The sequence below is a fragment of the Hippopotamus amphibius genome, chromosome 7, assembly GCF_030028045.1.
Source record: "Hippopotamus amphibius kiboko isolate mHipAmp2 chromosome 7, mHipAmp2.hap2, whole genome shotgun sequence".
NCBI classification, from domain to species: domain Eukaryota; kingdom Metazoa; phylum Chordata; class Mammalia; order Artiodactyla; family Hippopotamidae; genus Hippopotamus; species Hippopotamus amphibius.
This window is the reverse complement of record NC_080192.1, coordinates 130,774,749-130,795,110: the sequence shown is the minus strand read 5'-3', so window position 1 is coordinate 130,795,110 and position 20,362 is coordinate 130,774,749. Positions and strand designations below refer to the sequence as shown.

The 20,362-nt window shown below is 54.6% G+C and overlaps 1 protein-coding gene across 4 annotated transcripts in view; it reads left to right on the top strand.

Annotated features, from left to right (window-relative positions):
* KLHL29 (kelch like family member 29) overlaps positions 1 to 20,362 on the top strand; it is a 310,874-nt gene that overhangs the window by 236,499 nt on the left and 54,013 nt on the right. For 3 of the 4 annotated variants that reach the window (XM_057741376.1, XM_057741377.1, XM_057741375.1), the window contains 2 exons: positions 6,734 to 6,875; positions 9,737 to 10,249. In XM_057741376.1, coding sequence (XP_057597359.1) covers positions 6,734 to 6,875; positions 9,737 to 10,249 — 655 coding nt within the window. Of the gene's footprint in view, positions 1 to 5,206; positions 5,360 to 6,733; positions 6,876 to 9,736; positions 10,250 to 20,362 lie in introns of all 4 variants that reach the window. The other variant, XM_057741378.1, reaches the window with a different exon arrangement.

Below are 20,362 nucleotides of genomic sequence, written 5' to 3'. Positions count from 1 at the left end.
AGGGGCTCGGGAGAGCCTCCTCCAGCCCCAAGTGGGGCTATAACTGCGATTATTTTCTTGTTTGTAGTTCAGCATCAATCATGAGATGAGAACTGAGAGACGTATGTCATTGGCTCTTCCCAGAGGTCACAGACTTACAGCGTTGGTGTCTGTCAACAGGTTTTTCTGAACCCTTGAACCTACACTGGGAATAGGAGTCCATGAAAACAGTGTCACCTGTCTGACTCCCATGAGCCACATATGCACAGGACCAAAAAATCTGTCCCAATCGGGACCTGCCCGGCAGCGGCAGCTCCTAGGTTCCCCACAATGGGGCACAGGGGTCTGAGAACTTGAACGTCAAGACTGTCGTTGCCCCCACCAGAGTGAGGTCCATAGACTGCACCACCTGGTCGGCTTGTTCAAGAGCCACATTTTGGGGTCCCCTACCCCAGACCTACTGAATCAGAAGCTCTGAAGGTGGGGTCCTGAAGCCCGAATTCTTAACAACCGTCCCCCAGAACCTTCTTACGTGCCCTCACATAAGTCAGAGGGCCCCTGCCATAGAGGTAGTCGATGCTCTCTACCTGTGTGATCTTGGAAGCCATGCTCTCGTGGATAACCTGCAAGTCCTAGAAAGCCAGCCGTCCAGGTATAAACCCCTGAGCTGTAATCTAAAAACTCAGACACCAAACCATCTCTCCCCCACCCCGGGCCTGAATTTCCACCACTAGAACGCCGTTCCTTTAAGTAAGAATTGCCTTCCTGGGTTTTCACCTTTGTAGTACAAGGGCCCCTGGGAGGTTCCCAACACCCCAGTCTGAATAAGTTTACCAAAAACTGGCCTCCATCAGTCCCCATAGGTGGACCTGGGCACCATGAAGCCCTTAAGCGCTTTGCAGGGAGAGGGGTGCTGAAAGGAGGTAAAACATCCAGTCTTTGCAGGGAGTAGGCTGCCCAGCTATGCTCAGTCCTGGAGCTGCCAGGAGGTGATTCCCAGGGCAACCCAGGGCTTGGTGGTCTGAGAGGCCTGAGCATTCACGTCTGCTAGGAGCCCTGCTAGGAACCTACAAGAGGAGCCCTGAGAACCCTTCAGAATAAGAAGAAAAAGGAAAGGAGAGCATTCACCACTGATGCTTGGCCCAGGACACCAGAGCATGCATCATCCGTGTGCTCCCAAATCCGTGTGCCTCTGCCACCAACCTCCAAAGAGTGTGGACTTGGATCTGCGCTGGCTTCCTCTTACTGTCCAACCCCCAGACCGAAATCTCACCTCCGTGGTCTGAGCAACCAGGCACGTGGCTGTGCTCTAGTGGCAAGGGAAGCTGGCAGAGCACGTGTTCTGGCTTCCACCTCAAGATGAGGGTGTCCAAAAAGAGCCAGGCAGTCAGAAAAGAATGCCAAAGGTCCACTGCAGGGCTCAGGTCACATCCGCAGTCCCTTGTCAGAAGGGGCCCTCAGAATCCAGAGCCAAGGATTGTGGGGCTGTCTCTCCAAAGCTTATCTTTTCCAAGTTAAGCGGGAATTCCGGGGAGCGGTGAGATAAAAACAAGGCTGCAGGTGAAGCTCAGGGTGCGGTCAGCTCCAGCTTCCCCCTACTGTCCCCTCTGCTGCTTCTGTTTTCATCCAGGCCACTTCCCACCCCCAATCCCCCACTCTGCTGGGGTGCGCCTTGGTGCCCAGTGGTGCTTCTGGCCCAGAGTGAGCACAGGAGTACTGTCTGATGGATTAAAGCGAGGTGAGGGCTGGGGGACTCTGGGCTCCCGTGGGGGAGGGGGCTCACTGCTGTGAAGATAGGGCAGCTGTACCCAAGGAAGCTCAGCAGATGGCAGTCCCCGCCAGCACTGTCACACCACACAGGTGACAAGAGTGTCAAGACTTGCAGGCTCCAGTGTGTGGAGGCAGGTTCATCTCCAGGGGAGGGACTTGGACGCTGGCACTGCCATTCCCCTGAGAGGTGGCCCACATGAGCCCCGGAAATAGACCCTGGTGCCTGCCTCTATGCACTGGTTCTAGGCTGGAAATGTACCAGCTGCTGTGGGGTCCTTTGGTGGTGACCTTGGCCAGAATCATCTGCCTTGTTGAATCCTGCCCAGCTTAGGTGGTCCAACGTCAGCCCTCCCTAACTTTCAGGCTCCATTGATGGACCCTCTTCTGATGCCCTTGGGTGAGCAGTGGAGGAAGATGAGTTCCAGTTTCTCCCTCAGCCCCACCGAGGCAGGAGTCAACCTCCGCATCCCACATCTCCCACTACGCTCAGGCAGTGGGCGAGGGGTTCAGCGGGTCGGGGCCTGAGGCCTCTGAGCAGCCTCCGGCAGCATCCAGGGCAATGGTGTTGGGGGTCCCAGCACAAGAGGCCCCCACAGTCTGGAAGCATCATCTCCCCAGTGAGGGGAACTCATTGCATCGGGCTTCCAGGTGCACTAAACCATTCCACATCCTGTTCCGTTACCCACTTCATTCCCCTTTCCTGAAGTGTACACCGGGCATTCATGCATTTGTGAACCGACAGTGATGAACGCTCCTACTGTTGGCCGACCCTGTAGCTCAGAGACCCTGCCTTCCCCGGGCACCTATACCAGGCCGGAGCAGCTGGGCCAGGCACCGTGTGGGTCCCTGCCGTCCTGGAGCCCACCAACCAGTACAGGGGAGTACTGGCCCTGACAGGCAGTGCCCCAAGACTGTGATCGTTGTGTGCACAGGGCAAGGGGTGAGAACAAGCGAGGCACAGCAGGCCCCCGGGGGATCCCATCCCATCATCTTTCAAACTTCTTTGACCACCTGGGATGCTCCTGGCCTATGTGGCACCTTTGCGTAAAGTAGAAAAACGGGCTCCCTTTGGATGGACAAATGAGCAAGAGCAGCCCTTCTGGGCTTGTCACAGCTTCACAGGTGCACTGCCTGGTGAGCAAATAGTGCTCCGTGGGAGGACAGACACTGTCGCCTCCCCGGCAGTGTCAGCCCCTCGCCCGCCCCCACTGCCAGGCATCTTCGTACCGTGCACCACCTGCGGCCCCACACACCGTCCCCTAAATAGAGCGGGGCCCCCAGTGCCGCTCTGCAGGCAACGTGTAACTGGTTCTCCCCACACTGACAGAGCACAACCCAGGGGCCTCGGGGGGGCTTGTCACAGGTGGCGCTTCCCAGCCCCCCGACCGGTAGGCGCTTCAGCCCATGGCGCCCCTCACAGAGAGCCTCATCCATAAAGGATCAGGGTCCTTAGTGTTCTTCAGCCGCTGAAAGAAGCAGGATGCTGTCAGCCACCGTAAAAATGTGACCTTTGAAAATTTACAAGAGCTCGGGGTTTAAAAGCTGCTGCGTTAATGATGCATCCCATTAGCATCTCATTAAAGGGAAGCCAAGAGAAGCCTGTTCGGCCGACGATGGGCAGATAGGGCCACTTGGAGGCGCCGGGCAGGAGGAGGGCTCTCCGCGGCTGCCCCTCTGTGCCGAAGTGCCAACCTGTCACAGGAGCAGAAGCAAGGCCAGGAACACTGGGGAAAGGCCAGATGTCTTCATGGCTTCACTGATGTCCTCGGTGATGGCAGTGGGAGGGGAGGGGGAGGCTCCCTCAGCCCTGCCCTCTTCCGCCTGCCAGGCTGTTCTCTGGGTTGGTGTCTGTGCATTCTTGGGTTGGCAGCCCCCCGGCGGGGAGAAATAAAACTTGAGGAGGCCTGGCATTTGGGCTGGGAGTGGCCTGGAGAGCCTTTGGTGGAGTTGTGGACCTTTGGGGACTCTGATCCAAGAGGGAAAGGCTTAGCAGGTGCCAAGTTCAAAGCTGGAGGTGCAGACCTGCACACGGTCCCCCAAAAGCCGCCAGAACCTGGGGACCTCGAGTTTACCTTGGGCCTGGAACCCCTTTGCAGGAGGACTGGGCTCTGGTCGGTCAGGCCGAGCTGACTCACATCCCCAGCCGCAACGTTCCTCACCACCTGGGCGTCCAGGCGCCTCGGCAGAGCGCACAACCCGTGTCCGTGTTTTTTCTGGAAGGAGTGAGGAAGGAATGTTCATTTCTTTGTTTCAATAAAATAAATAAAAAGTCCTGAACTTCAAGTTGCTCATAGCTTTAGAAGTTGCTAGTGCCAAATAGAATGAGTGTCCTTATTTATCTTTCCTAAAGGAAAAAAAAATAGGCTGTTTTCCTTCTCACAGCAGAACCTCTTTCTTGTACATAAGAACTCACTTGTGGTGATCCTAAGAGACACAGGCAGACAGCAGGCCTGTTGTAGGCACAGCTCCGTCGCCCAGGAGCCCAGGGCCCGCCCCAGCACCCCCACCCCCTGCACCCCCAGCATCCTCCTGGAGTGTGGCTTGGGTCACCGTTTGTGTAGCTGGGAGCAGCCCCTCGAGGGCAGGGCTGAGTCTCAGTGACCGCATCCCCAGGGCCTCGGGCAGGGCCGGCCACCGAGCGAGGGCCCAGTTTACTGGAGAGCAAACCAAATGACCAGCAAAGGCGCAAGGGAGCGAGTGGGCAGGAGTGTTCCGGAATCAAGGGCCTGAGGAAAAGTGTGCACGTTTTCGAGTTCAGAAACGCCCCCCACTTTAGGGCAAAACGCAGAACTCCTGACGTTTTAGCGCCTGAGACCCCAACCACGCCGTCCGACGGCAGTGACGGCTGTAAGGGCCAGGCCCAGGGCCTCCGAGTCCACAGGGCCCTTCGCCACCCTGTCACGTTACAGGCGTGGGTGCTGATTCAGCCAGGACCAAGGGCAGCTGAAGGAGGACCCGGAAACCAAAGCTGCCTCCGGCCTGGGAGGCCTGCGGGAATTCCAGGCCACAGAGAGGGGCTGCAGCGCCCCCTCCTGGCAGGCGCCGTCGCTGCAGTGCCCGTGAAGGAGGGGGCGGCCTTTCCCCCCAACCAGGGCCTGAATGGGACGTCACCCCAGCGCCTTCCCCCCAGAGGCCCCAATACGAGGAAAGCACCCTCTGCGCGTCTGGGCGCACCCGCCCCCCGGGAGCCCGGGAGCACCGAGGGGGCTGCAGGCGGGACACCCTGGAAAGCTGTCTGTTTAGAGAACGCTGTAAGGAGCCACGCTTTTGTTTCCTACGTTCCCTAAGACTGCTGGTGAGTGTGGCCGAAGCCCCAGCCCCCTCGCCTGTACGCTAAGTTCCCATCTGTCCCACCGACAGGGACGGGGCAGAGGCCTCTGATGAGAAGGCTTGTCCACGGAATTGTTCTTTCCTCAGGAGATTCACGCTTCTCCTTTGTTTCCTGTGCTGTTCACAGGCGCGAAGCCTCTGAAACGCAGGCCAGAGATAAAGTGCCGCCTAATGCAATTAGCTCAGCGCAGCCTGCGGTCCCGGCAGGATGCGCGCCCCTCCGCCGAGCAGGCCCTGATGCAGGTGCTGTCTGTCATCTGCATTTGGCATCAAAACCCCAGTAAGTCCGTCCACCCTCCCGTCGGCCTGGCGAGGAGAGTCCCGCGGCTCAGAGATGCCCAGGAGGGGGAGCTGCGCCCCCACCAGCTGGGTCCTCTTCCAGCAGGAGTCGAGAGCCCTGTGGCCCCCCTGAGAGAGGCCAGCAGGTGCCCCTGGAGGCTACTTGGACCTTCCGTGACTGTCCCCAGTGGACAGCTGTCTGTGCTCCCACCCCACCTCACCTTCACCCCAAACCTGGCTGAGCTCTGGCTACACTCCTGCACGCTGTGGTCACTCCTCCTAGAACCATCTCTCTGGAGACGCTCACCTGCGCACATCCTAGTACCAGGCGCTCCAACGTGTCTCTTGGATTTTTTTTTTTTTTTTTTTGCTTATTATAAATATTATAATATTATAAATAATGGTAATGGCCCCAGGAGAAAATTTGGCAAATACAGAGGTGTAGACAAAAAAATAAGTTTCCCTTAATCCCTTCACCCAAGAATGACACTCCTGGTAATATTTGGGGGTTTTCCCCTCCTGTACATATTATTTTACACAACAAGGTAAGATTTGTGTCATTTTATGTCCTGCTTTTCTCATTTCACATTATAGTGTAAGCATTTTGCCACCTCATTAGGAATGCTTTGTAAACATGATTTTTATTGACTATATAATATTCCATGGTAAGATGGTAGCTCAGGGAGACCAATGCTGTTCCTGTTTTCGCCCTGAGGTTTGTTTTCATTAAATATCTAAATTAGCAAGTGAAATCTTGGAGCAGAGAGCCTGCCTGCTTCCGGCAGGGAGCAGCCTAGGGTCCCAGTGAAGATGTGCCCTGCCTTCGGCCCTGGTGGCAGGACCTGCGCTGTCCTCCCAGGGGCCCCAGTCCCCACCCTCCCGTGCCCCCCCTGAGGAGTGGGATGTTTGAGGCCTTGGAGGCTGGTATGGAAGCAGGATGGGGCCTGACGGCAATGCTTTGGAGAGCCGTCCTCTCACGTGTCAAAGGGCCGGGCACATGGTGCTACTGGGCCTGGGCTGCATATACAGCTGGTGCTCAACACGTGCCCGTGCATAATGGTACGGTTTATGAGTGACCCAAGAGCTGAGAGAGATTTATTTCTCACAGCACAGAACGCTCGTTCCTTTCTAATAGCTCAGGTGGTGGGGGAGGCACCAAGTTAGGCTGGGTGTTCCTGGAGGCGGGAGCTTAGCAGAGGCCACGGCTGCTGCTACTGCACCCAAGTGCCCTGCGAGTCCCCCATGGGCCCGGACGCAGGGCCACGTCTCTGCCGCTGGCCCCGTGGCTCAGGCAGCGGGCGTACCGCTGGGGGAGGGGCGCCAGGGCAGGACCCCGGCCAGGCGGTGCTCACCCTCCCGCTCTGCTTCTCCCCAGGCCCCCGGCATCTCCAAAGCAGACAATCAGTCCCAGGGACTCACGACCAGCATCCGGTGGGGGCAGACGCCCGTCAATCAGTCCACGCCCTGGGACACTGATGAGCCGCCCTCCAAACAGATGAGGGAGAGCGACAACCCAGGTGTGTGCTTCAGGGCAGACGGAGCCACCCACACTGCGGGCGGGGGGCGGGGGGAGCAGGGAGGCGTGTCCGAGACCTCCTGGGTGCCCCGGCTCCTCAGCAGGTCCTGACCCACAGCCTGCAGCAGCCTGAACCTCAGGCTGCACTGGGGGCTGGGCGGGGGGGGGACTGTGTGTAATTCCCGGGGCAGTCGCTGGGTCTCTACCCCTTTCTCTGTTACTCAAGAAAGTATTGGGAGTATTGGGAGGACAAGGGAGTGACAGTGACACTATAGGAGTGACTCTGAATCTGCTTCGAGGTATTTTGAACAGTCAGTCATTCCCAAACCTCAGTACTCTGATTCATAAATTTCCAAAGTCACCCCTTCCAGTGAGGTCTTGCCTTGCCAACAGTTACATGAGAACTGAGAGGCTCCAACCCCCCGGGGACTGGGGGTTCACCACCTCCTATAGCACCTCAGGCCTTCTTTGGAAGCCTCAATCCATAACAAAAACCTTCCCTGTCCTCTCCTGTGGATCCCAGACCTCCCCTTGGGATACACAGAACACGTGGACTTGGCCACCCACACCACGGCCCTACGGATATCTGAAGAGCCCCACTCATCCCCACTCCAAGTCTTCTGCAGGATGAACACCCCAGGTCCTTCAGCCACACCCTTAAGCCCACGGCTCCCAGTGCCTTAGCCTTCCTGGGAATTGTTCCCCGCGCTGCATCCCTCAGCTCCCAGAACCCAACACACAGAACCCACAAGTGGTCTGCAGCCCCTTCTTCCTTCAGCCCCTCTACCTTGATCATTGCAGCCTTACATCACTTCTGCTCTGCTGGTAGTCACATCACATGCTCTCTCAACAGCGAGACCCCAAGATTGTCAAGGTGGTTACTCCGACCCCTGTCCATCTCCTCACAATCTGGCTTAAGCAGCTGGGTGTGGGGACCCGAGGGCAAGACGTTGTCCGACGTCTTCCTGTAAGACTCTTAGCATCTTTTAGGTTCCTGCTTTTATTGCCGACCTGTACCTAACCCTCTCAATATGATGTCACCTGCAGACTTGGTTGTTTATCTTCCATGTCGTCATCCAAATCATTGATTAAAAAAATGGTGAGCACATCACTAGAGACCTCCCTTTATGTCTCCAGCATCCTCTGGGCCTTTCACCAGCTCATGAATCAATCACCTCTGAGGCCCTATCTCTATATGTCCACCACAGCGTTATCTGAGAGCGCTGTGCTCTGAAGTTCTGATGTATTTTTCCAGGCTCCCTGGCTAATCCTGCAGAGAACTGAGCTCCAGATGCCATGCCTTGTCCTTAAGACACCAGGCTAGCTCACACTGATACCACCTCCTGCTCTTCAGGCTTGTGGACAATCCCCGTTAGCAGCCCGTTCTAGAATTTTGCTGGCACTGCTTCACCGACACTGTCAGCTTCTAGTTTTCTCCAGCCTCTCTCGTTATCAAAACCAGAACTATTTGCTGTACATTTACTGTGTGCCTTGCTCTGTGTGTCATCTCGTTGCTCACAGCAACCCTAGGAAGTTGGCCCTATCGTCCCACTACACATGAGGAAACTGCTCAGGGAAGGCTTTGCCTAAGGTCACTCAGCTTGTGCGGGCAGACCTGGGACTACAGTGCCTTCTGTCTGAAACCAAGCCTGGCTCTCCACCACCATGCCAAGTGGCTCCCCCTTTAGACCACTCAGAGACAGTACCCACGGGTGGTTAGGAAGTCACCCCGCCATCTTGGCTCCTGCCCTGCCTTGAAATTGTATTTCTGTGAAAGAGCTCTAAGCGCTACCTTCTAGCCTCTGGGACTGGTGGTCCTGAGTAGCCCCTGGTTCCCAGTCTCCTTCCTCAATCTACACTGCCACTCCAGGGGCATCATGACGATGAAGGTGGCATTCAGGTGACAGAGTCCTAGACTCAGACTTATTCATCAGAGGTGACCCAGATTGGCCTTCCCTGTCACAGCATCTTCCAGTTTCACTCACAAGCCCGCTTGGGTCACCTCAGTGTCAGCTGAGCTTAGGGGCCTTGCTCTGCCTGACCTGGGCCCTGGCTGGCTTTGCGTTTTGAATTGGATCTCAGGAGGTGTGTTTGACCTCCTGGTTCAGCCAAAATTTCCTTAAAGGCCAAAATGGACTTCTCTGGTTCCCCCCAGGGCTGGCCATGCAGAGGTTGCTTAGGACAAAGCCTGGCCCCCCCAGCAAGGCCGTGGAGAGCAGCTCCTGCCAGCCTTCCCGCCCCCCGCCACCGGTTCTCCCTTCCTGCACCACAGGACATTTGCACAGCTCCAGGCTCTAATACGCTCACCTTGCCCAGCAAACATCTACTGTCTTCACAGCCCAGCTTTCTCCCCACCTTTCTCAGACAGGAAGCAAAAACACAAACATCTATGGAACATCTAACACATGCCAGACACTCAGCTAATTTCGGGAGCGTTTTTGTCGTTCAGTTCTTCCCAAGAGACCTATGAGGTGGGTGTTGCTAGTTCCATTTGACAGAGGGGAAGGAGTCTCAGAGAAGATAAGAGACTTGCCCAGGGCTCTTAGGTAGTGAGTGACAGAGCCAAGACGTGAACCCAGGTCTCTCTGAAGGTCTCCACTTTTTCCTCTCTACTTTATTGCCTCTCAGCCTCTCCCCGGAAGACCATGCTTCCTCCTCTGAGCCCCCGTAGCCATGTCTATATACTCCTAAAGCACTTATTTTGTGCCGCTGTCATCACAGATTCTTAGTCTGTGAGCTCCTGGACACGGGTCCCTTGTTCACCTCTGTGACCCCGGCGCTCAGCCCAGGGCCGGGGGGCAGGCGGTGTTTGTTGAGCGGATACGTAACTGGCGGATGACATTGATTCCATCTCCCTTGCAGGCACAGGGCCGTGGGTGACCACAGTGGCCGCCGGGAGCCAGCCCGCCCTGATCGCACACTCCTATGGAGTGGCCCAGCCTCCCACCTTCAGCCCGGCTGTGAACGTCCAGGCCCCGGTCATCGGGGTGACCCCTTCGCTGCCTCCCCACGTGGGACCCCAGCTCCCGCTGCTGCCTGGCCACTACTCGCTCCCACAGCCGCCCTCCCAGCCACTGAGCAGCGTGGTGGTCAACATGCCCGCCCAGGCCCTGTACGCCAGCCCGCAGCCCCTGGCTGTCTCCACCCTGCCCGGCGTCGGCCAGGTGGCCCGCCCGGGACCCGCCGCTGTGGGCAACGGCCACATGGCAGGGCCCCCGCTGCCTCCACCACCGCCGGCCCAGCCGTCTGCCGCTCTCCCCGGCGGTGCCCCGGCCACCAACGGGCCCCCCACGTCAGACTCGGCCCACGGGCTGCAGATGCTCCGCACCGTTGGCGTGGGGAAGTATGAGTTCACCGACCCCGGGCACCCCAAAGGTAAGTCCTGCCGCCCGCCCCCGCTGCCGTGCGCCCGCTACCACAGCGCAGACAGGAGTCCCGTTCCTGGCGCCTGTGCTCTCCAGCAGTCCCTCACTGGTCTCATCCAAGCTGCAGCGAGGCCTCCCTGCCCAAGCAGCCTGGCCTCAGACCGAGGAGGCAGAGGGGAAGGTGGAGGGCAGGACCAGGAAGATGGGGGAGCGGGAGTGGGCGAGGAAAAGGGGGCGGGGGGGGGGAGCCGGCAGAGTCCAGGGGGTCTTACCTTCAGCCCGAGCCCCGGGCCGTTCTCCCCTCTGACCCAAGGCCAGGCCACGTGCAGAGTGAGCAGGCATCCCCTGCTCCTCTTAGAGCGCCTAGAACGGTCCCTTTGGGGGCTTTCTCCATTTTCCACGCGTGAGGACAGCCAGAGCATGAACTGTCTGTGTCTCCCTCTCCACCCCCCACCCCACCGTAAAAGCACCGACTGCCACGCCGTCAGAGGACAGCAGCTCAGGAGCGTGCAGGGAGGCCCCGGGGACACTCCAGGACCATCTTGAGCCAGTTGAATGCTTTGTTTCGAGCACCCGTGGGTGGCTCTATGAGTCTCCAAGAAAGAGCATCTCCCGTCTTGGCCTACACTTAACCCCCTTCCCCCAGCCCAGGGCCGTTTTCGTTCCAGGGAGCTCCAAGGCAGATCCTTGAAACAGAGTCTGGGGAGGGAAGGCATGGGACGTGGATCCAGGCTGGGCCCCGGCCGGAGGGTTAGGGCACAGCGCATCAGCAGGCCAGCCTCACTCCTGACGCCTGTCCGAGGGACCTGGCCAGCCGGAATGCACGAGGCGGGGACCCCGCAGCTGAGGCGGGCGGGGCTTCTCTGCCCCAGACTTGTCTATCCCCCCCAGGTCCCGTCAGCCCGTCCTCTGCTCCTGCTGAGCGGAGAGGAGAGGCAGCCAGGCCTTGACCTGGGTGCGGGCAAGAGGATACGTAACGGGTAGTCCGCCCTGCTGGGCATCCAGGCCTCCTTTGAAAGGGGAGCAGACGGTCTAGGAGGTGTGGACCTTGGGCGTGATGTCTCAGCCCCCCTGCTTACAACCCCTTGAGATGGCAGGGGTTGGGGAGGAGGTGGGGTGCCTGCAGAGCAGAGTCTTAGCAGAGCAAGGACTCCAACCAGCCATTCTCGTCCAGCCTGCTCTCTATCTCTATCCCTTCGAGCAACTTCCAGGGCTTGTCAAGCGTCCCAACAACAAAGCCGTGTCTGGCTCTCCGTTGGGTTTAATTCCCAATCGGATTGCGCCCGGACTGCCTTTGTTTTGGAAATCAGCACTAGTTTTAAAAGACGAAATTATAGAAAATTACATCTGAATTTTGGTAAACGCTTGCTTTGTTTAAGATCTTTTTTTTTTAAATTGACTAAATTGATTTTTTTGTTTGTTTGAATTGTTTTGGTTAAGTTCCCTCTCCCTTTAAAAAAAAACTTACTCGCAGTTTACAGGCCGCCAACTCTGACACATTGCGTACTGCTTGTCCCAGCTGCTCTCAAGGCTGCGCCAAAGCCTGAGGCACTGGGTGGGCTTCCCTCTCCCCACCATGGTGAGGGGGAGGGGCACCCACCCCATCCCCACCCCATCCCACCTCCCCAACCCAGAGAGCCTCCTAGGACTGATGAAAGGTCTTGCTGACTTGCCCATGTCAGGCATGCACTTAGGAAAAAAAGTTGTTCTGTGCAAAAAGGTAACCAGCCCAGATGGGACTGATCCCTGCTTTGGGATTTAGCACGCAGCTGGGATCCACCTCCCCGAAGCTGCCAGGAGTAGGCGCAGCTGATCACTGCTGGGCATGTGAGTCCACAAGAGCAAGAAGAGATAGGTGGTAGAGGCAGGTCCCTGCTGGGCCCTGTTCGCGCTGAGCCTGCAGCCCCTCTCAGAGCCACTCCTGTAACTTCATGTGGGGTCAGACAGCGTGAACCATCCTCATTGTGGGCCTGAGCCCACAGACAGGAGGGGAGTAAAGAGGAGGCCCCGATGGGCTTTGCTCTTCCAGCCCCTCTGCTGTGCATTCAGCACCAGGTGAGGGCCAGGGACGCTGTGGGCCCAGAACGTGTTCACCGCTGCGCCTTCTGGTGACCTAGCTAGATCTCCCCCGGTGACACGGTGACCTGCCCATCACATCCCATAGGTGTCCCGTGAGCTGGCTGTTTCCCCAGAAATTACACTGAACTCGCTTCTCTATCTACGGCCCTCGTCGGCTGATGTATCCCCTTGTATCCGCAGTGAAGAAAGACAGTGAAGCGTGCACACGCAGATGCCTCCCAGCCCAAGCCTGGGTGGGTTTTTCCTTCTTCTTTTTTTTTTTTTTTTTTTTTTTGGTAATTTCTCCTTTCATTTCTAATCTTAAAAGCCTTTATTGCTAAAGCTATAATTTGTCTGTCAGATCTAATGTCAAACAACTGCATATTTTTTAAAATAAGAAGCCCGAATTTTGAAACCAAATCTTTGAAACTTGCTACGTGAGAATCATCTTCCTGACGAGACCACGTGGGTGCGGATTTGGGTCACTTAATTTTGCCCCTAGGGATTTTACATCTCCGAAGCCCAGTTGATTTCACACTCCTAAGTGACAGACAGGCGGCAGGCTCCAAGCAGGAACCAGGAGGCCCTGCGTGAGAGCATCCACACTAGTCAGAACTCTACTTACAGAAAAAAAAGAACTTTCCTTTTCTCCTGTTCTCTGTTTGAAAGCTTGCCCAGCATTATAATAGGATCCACCATAGAACTCCTCAAGATCTAGCTCATTAAAGTCCCGCCATGTTTCCTACTATTGTTTGACATGACAACCTGGCCTCTCGCAGGGCTGAGTAATTACGGAGAGATCCCCTCCACGAAGAACAGGTCTTGCCAGCCAGAAGGATGGGCCACTGGTATTTTTAGACTTCATTAGTGCCCTGATTTTAAATTTCACATCTTGTTTCTTGTAATTATCTTTCCATCGACTGAGCTGAAATTTCAGTTGGGGCTCTGTTAGTCTGCCTTCCCAAAAAACGGCATTGGGGCTTTCATTTAAAACTTAACCGGTTGCGAAATAAAGGCGATGTGGAAAGACTTCTTGATTTGCAATAGGTCAAGCGATTGTCTCCCACCTCTGACTAGAGAAGCCGGTTCGCATGCTGCTCACTGTAATGAGTGTTATTTCAATGCATGGAGCACATATAGATTTTTCTTAAGAAACTTACAAGATAAACCTTTCTTTCGCGAAGAACGATTTGGGGGTGGGTGGAATCTGTAGGGTTTCTTTTTTTTTTTCTTTTTCTTAAGATTATATATTGAAATCTAATTAAAATAGATTTTATGTGTGCAAAGTGATAAGGGGGGAACAGAGATTTAGTTTCACTTGAATCCTGTTATAAAATACCTGAGCCTTTGTTCTTGTTGGGTTGGAACCCCTGAGCTAATCCACGGGCGGACGTGGGGAGCAGCGTCAGACCTTGTGAGCCATCGAAGTCCAATGTCACTGCACCGGCACTGCGTGAGCCAGCTGTGCGTGTCACAACAGAGGTGCAGGCTATTGATGTCATTCTTTCTAGCCCCTACCTTCTTCCACAAGGGATTTTTGGTGGCCAGGAGGGTGGTCAGAGAGCCTCTAAAGCACAGACACTGGGCCTAGTCTTGAGCTGCAGAAAGGCTATTGTATTTTTACGTGCGTGTCCGGGGAGAGAGAAGCCAGGCTGCACCTGCTCCCTCTTGCTTTTGGACCAAAAGCAAAGTCCAAGTTGACCAGAAGTAAAGAGGCTTGTCTCTTTTGACTTCAGATTTCGTAGGCCCAGGGAGAGGGGCCACGAGGATTCTCAGGGCTGCGGAGTCAGGCGGTGGGGTGTGTGCAGCCCCTTCCTGTGGGTTTTGCTTCTCCTCCCATCCCACCCCTCCCTGGACCCCCATCTTGAGGAGCTGTCTGTCCTCATGCCACCTTCTGCAGCTGCCCCGGCCTCCATGGGTGGCAAAGACAGGAAATGCCAAAGATACTTTGAGGCAGAGTGAACAGCTGTGTTAACTTCCTGAGCCTTCCTTTCCTTATCCGGAAAATGGGATGACAGTACCACAATCACTGGGCATAGAGGAGGACTGGATGAGATCACAGGCTTGACTGTAGCACTGTACCACTTAACATCAAAACAGCTGTTTCTGCTGACACAGGCCCCAGATCCAGGGAGTTAAGCAGAGAGAGAAGCTGGTGAAGGGGCAGAAAGCAGGGCCCCCTCCCCAGTGCAGAGGAGATGGGAGAAGCCCAAGCTTGTCCACCGGGCTGGCAGTCCCCGTTCAAGCTGCTTAATGGGAATGCCATGTCCCCATCCCTCAGAGGGAGTGGGATGAGTCACCTTCCTGGCTGGGGGATTCAGGACTGCTCCCCTCAGCCCTGGCACCCGGCACAGATCTCATCGCTCCCTGCGCCAGCCTCTGACACACCAGGGCACACTGCTCCCACAATAAATATTCTGGAAGAAGCTGGGGATGCATGGTAAAGCTGTTTGCCCCCACATGGTTAGCCCAGAGGCACAAAATATCCAAACTGAAATCACCTTGCCACAGACGTGCTCTTCCTGTGTCTCTGTCTCAGAAATGACACCCTGAATGCATGCAGGAGTTCAGAGTCAACGCCGTGGTTGTCCTTGTACCCTTATGCAGTGAGTCTGGGAACTCCTTTGATTCTGCCTCCCCTGGACTGTCCTCTCCTCTCTGTCCCCACCGCCTCCTCTCAGGCCGCCATCACTCCAGGCCCACAGTACATGCCCTCCCAACCAGGGTCCGTGCTGCAGCCAGAGCGATCTTTCCAAAACACAGGTCCGGTCCTGTCATTCCCAGTTGAGTGCCTCCAACAGCCCCACTGCTCTCAGGACAGAGCCCAGCCCTTGACACGGTGCTTTAGGATCCAGCTCCTGCCTGCCTCCCTGCTTCAACTCTCACCACTCTGCTCGCAGGCTGCCTTGGAGCCACTCCACGGCCTGGGTTCTCTCCTGTCCAGCTGTGCTCTGGGCCTTGGCTGAGCGCCTGCAATACAGTTTGCCTGTTCCTGGGGCATTCTCCCAACTAGACTGAGAGCCCCTGGGTTGGGGGCAGGCACAGACTTCATCCCATCCCACCTCCAGGATCCAAGCCAGTGCCTGGCACTAAAAGATGCTCAAGAACAGTTAGGGGAATGAAGGGCGAAGGGCACAGAGCACTGGGCTGAGAATTATCCAGTGAAATTCTGTGACTTCTCTCCAACCACCTCCTCCCTTTGTGTGCTAGAAGCAGGTTGGTACCTGAGGACCCGGGCATACAGGAAAGTCTGTGTGAGACTTCATCCTGCTGCTTCATGGTCACTCCCCATACCTGTCCCCTGCTTCTGGGAACAGAAGTCCATCTATTTCAAAGTTCCTCTAGTAGCCAAGCACCTCCACCAAAATACTTACCCCAGGGCATATAGGATCTGAAACTCTGCTTCAGTTTCCTCATCTATAAATGGGGAATAATAATAGAATCTGCTTCTTACAGTGGTGAGGCTTAAGTGCGTTATTTTACATAAAACCCTTAGAATCGTGCCTAGCGCTTTGGAATTACTGTAAAAGTGTTGCTATGATCATCTTCAGTCCTGGTACCAGGACCATCTTTCAGTGTCCATGGCCCTTTGGGGGCCCAGGGTAATGTGAGAAAGCCAAAGCCCAGTTTGCCCTCCAGAGTCTTAGGAGATTGCGTTAACATCATGATGTTCGAAGCACCTAGTTCCCGGAGGTCCGCTTTGTGCAAAAGAAAATTGCCTTCTCTTGTCGTAACATTTTGCAATTCTCCACCATCACCATAACAACCAGAAGGAACCAGCCCATTGCTGGGACCTTCCCCCTCATTCCAGGAGCTATTTGTCTTGGGAGGACTCCTCCTAACTACCTGCAGGGGATCTCAGCATCCTTGCACATTCAGCTTGATATTGGGGTGCCAAGGACGTTTCAGGGGTCCTCTTCCACGGCCATATTAATAGACGGGACAAATAGAATTATGTCACTCATGCAGACCAACCAACCAAGGCTGCAGGTGAAGAGGGGATTAGGCGCATGTGGCTGGCAGCAAGGAAGGTGGCCAGGAGCCAGAGTTCTGCACCAGACTGCTTGGGTAGAATTCAAATTCCACTACCCACTAACCCAATGAACTTGGCTAGAAAACTGGTATCTCTAAGCCTCCGAGTTATCTGTAACATGGAGATAATAATAGTGCCATCTTCTTAGACATGCTTTAAGGATTTAACAGTGTATGTAGAGTCTTAACACAGTGCCTGGCACACAGTATGCCCACAGCAATGTTAGCTCTTGTTAGTCCTACCATCACTGTAAATTCTAAAGATTCTTGGGGGGGGGCAGTGGAGGGGAGATACTCTCTGTCACACCTTTGGCTCAAGATCTGCATCATTTTTAAAGCAAGGTTGTCCAAAAGAATCTCCCACATCTGGCTGCCATAACGCTCAACACAGATCTGGAACCAAAGCCCCAGTCCCACCAGTACCCCAACTTTCCCCTTGCCAGTCCCCACGCCAGCACACACACTCTCCCCCAGGAAATATGTGTCTCAGAGCCCACGGAATTTGAAAGTCTGCCCACACGAGGTCTTTCCTCCTCGCCTGGAGGGTACCTGCCCCCAGCCTGCCTCGGAAGGCCCTCCTTCCCTTCAAAGGGCTCTGTTCAAAGGCTTTGTTAATCATTAATTGGAGGGTTGTCCGGGGCTTAACAGTTTTGTTAACGGATCATTTGACAATGAGTGAACCAGGCAAGCGGAAAGATGCAGCCAAGCGGCCAGACCACCCAGAGATCGTGTCATGCTCAGAGCAGAAGGTGGCCCCTGCGCCCCAGCCCGCGTATGTCCCTCTCAGGGCCCCACTGCTCAACTGGGCACAGGCAGAGCCAGGCGCCCTGGGCCCCCTCCTCACTGAGCCGGGAGTGGCACGTGGGCTTTCAGCCCCAAATCTCTGCTTAGCATCTTCCAGGTCAGAAATCCCACTCCGGCCCCAACTGTCTGACAGGCAGGGCCAGAGGAGTCCAGGTGCCAACTGGAACGAGGGGGCTCTTCAAATGGAAGTGAAGGGAGGGAGCGTTTCCTTTCCAGGGGTTTCAGGAAATGGTGCTGACCCACAGCAGGAAACCAGCTGCCCTGGTCCCCAAGCCCTGTCTTCTCTCAGGAGTGGTGGCCCAAGTAGACACCAGCAGGGATGACCACTAGGTCCTAGACCACCGACACTTAGAAGCCACTGACACACTCGAGCCATGTTACCTCCCTCCCTGCTGCACCACCAGGCATTTACTGAGCAACGAGTATGTATAGTACTAGGTGCCTACTGTATGCAGAGCCCACACTTGGCTTCTCCCAGGCAAAAGATGTGAGGCAGGGGGCCAGCTGCATGCCCCGCACAGGTCTCAGCTCCTACTGAACGTGATGCCCTGTGGTGATGCCCGCCGTGGTCCAGACACCATGTTGGATGCTGAGAGGGCTGGAGGTCTCCCTGGAGGACACTGAACTCCACCTGAGAGGGCTAGGGGGAGGGGCAGGAAGTAATAAGAGCTAAAGGGCTGGAAAAGAGAGGTCAGTGTGGACTGGGCCTAAAAGGCAGTCAGCATGACGGAGGCAAATGACAGGCAGGTAGTTCTACAAATGCCGGATCTTAGGAAGAATGCTTAAGATAAATGCCAGGGACCCAGAACTGTGATTTCTCTACCATAGAGTTACACACACACACACACACACACACACACACACACACACACACACGCTTCTACTCAAATGGTTCTCAAGGCTTGTGCTGATCAGAGACAGGCCTAGCGATTTATGCTGACTTATGCCTGTGACGTCCGTTCTCTGAACCCTTGACACGTAAAGTCCAGAAAGCCCGGACTTTCCTTGGGCTGCCCAGCTGTTCTCCTTACCTCCCCCACCAGTGACAGCACCATAACGATCCATGATTTTGGGCAGAAGTCCACTTCCTCATTCCCCGAGGCCATTCTGCTCTTACAAGGCGAGGACCCCTTGGTCTTCAGGGGCTTCATCTGGGAAGGAAGCACTTGGGGGCCATCGACCACTCACTGGGAAATCAGTGCACACCCAGGGTGCAGGAAGTCTTGGTAAACCTTTCTCTCTCCTATTGGAACAAACATTGATGGTGAGTTTCCTGTTGCCTGATCACTATTCAAACAGACAACATGTGCCGTCTGGGCTAGGAAAGTCATGTCCTGTGGGGCTGACCCCCAGGGCTTTGCAGTTTTCGAGGTTGGGGATGAGTTTCGAGAGGAGGAGAGCTGGGCAGGTGTGGCATGCTTGCCTCCTGTCCACGAGTGATGGGGAGGTAACGGTACCCCAAACCATGACACGGTGGCACAAACCTGACTCAACGAGAAAGGATTTGATTGAAACTGCATTCCATTCGGAAACACACTTACTATTCTAGAAATGTAAAAGGAAAAAATAATACAAACACAGGAGGTTAGGAACACAAAACATTGTGTAAATTGCTTGGTGAAAACAATGGCCAAAAGGTTGCCATCTACTGAAATTGTTGTCGTTGCCTGTTTTCTTAGTGTACCTCTCTTTAAAAATACACATCTAGAGGGAAGCCCAAGTGTTTTCGGTGCAGCGCCAAGAAAATATTCTTCACTTTCTAGCTCTCCCTGCAGCCTTTTGGATGACCAAGCACAACACCGTGAAGTGTCTAGATTTGCCCACTGGCCTCTCACTGCCTTTTCCTCCCCTCTTCCAAGTGACCTCTCAATGTTGTCATGGCTCAGTGTCTCAGACCCAGGTCTATACACATCCCAGGCAAATACGTATTAGTTTTTTACCACCTTCTGCAGGACCTGCAGTGGGCTGTGGGCTATGTATTAGTCCGCTCAGGTTGCCATAACAAAATACTACAGACTGAGTGACTTAAACAACAGAAATTAATTTTCTCGCAGTTCTGAAGCCTGGAAGTCCAAGATCAGGGTACCAGCAGGTTGGTTTCTGGTGAGGCTTCTCTCCTTGGCTTGCAGATGGCCATCTTCTCACTGTGTCAACATGTGGCCTTTCCTCTGTGCATGGGCTCGTGGAATCTCTTCTTATAAAGTCATATTTGATTAGAGACCCATTCTTATGCCCTCCTTTAACCTTAATTACCTCCTTAAAGGCCCTGTCTCTAAATACAGTCACATTGAGGGTTAGGGTTTCAACATAACAATTTGGGGGAGGAGATACAATTCAGTCTATAACAGGCTATATATCAGTCTAGTCAACAAATGGAAAGGGTACCTCCTTACCACAGCACAGGTACTAGACAGTTACAATGTAACTAGGGATATTTTCAATGGTTTATAGTTATTTGAATATTTTCATAAATGTACTGTTATCATTTTTACCAGTTTAACTTCAAGTCACTCACTTTATTCCCTGTTAACTAAGCACTGTCTATATTTTCCATTATTAGAATTATCCATATTTGGGGTTAACTTTTTATTTCCATAGAACCTTCATGCTGGGAGGGACCTCAGAGCCACCTAGTGGAAGCAGGAATCTGCCCTCCATCCCTGGGGACTAAGTAGCGGCCACCCACTGCTAGATGGTTTATCCTGTTAAGTGGTCCAGAGCTGTCTTCCGGTAACTTCCAACGTCCTGCCCTCTGGGGCCATCAGAGCAAATCTGGTCCCTGTCCTACATGACAGCCCTTCAGATTTGTGATGGTGGCAGAATTTCCTTTTCTACAATTATTTCCAGGGACCTCAGCAGCTCACCCTATGGGTCCTTCAGGCCTCTACCATGCCGGGGTCCTCCCTGGTCATGCTCCAGCTTGTCGAAGTGCCTCTTAAAGGGATACCAGGTGACAGGGGACAGTCACCCCCTTGGTCCTGAGCATCACACTGCAGATAGTCTACCTTTTCTACAACTATCATGACTTATTTGTATAAAACACACACTCATACACACACAGGCACACACACACCCCCCAATTTCCAAATTAAGAGGAAAGGAAAAAAAAATCTCACAAAAGTCCTACTGTCCACTCCACTGGTTCTCTGGGGTCTCCTCCCTCCTCTTTCTCATCATGCTTGGGACTGTTGGTCATTCCTCTTTATAGAGCCCACCCTTCATTCCTGCG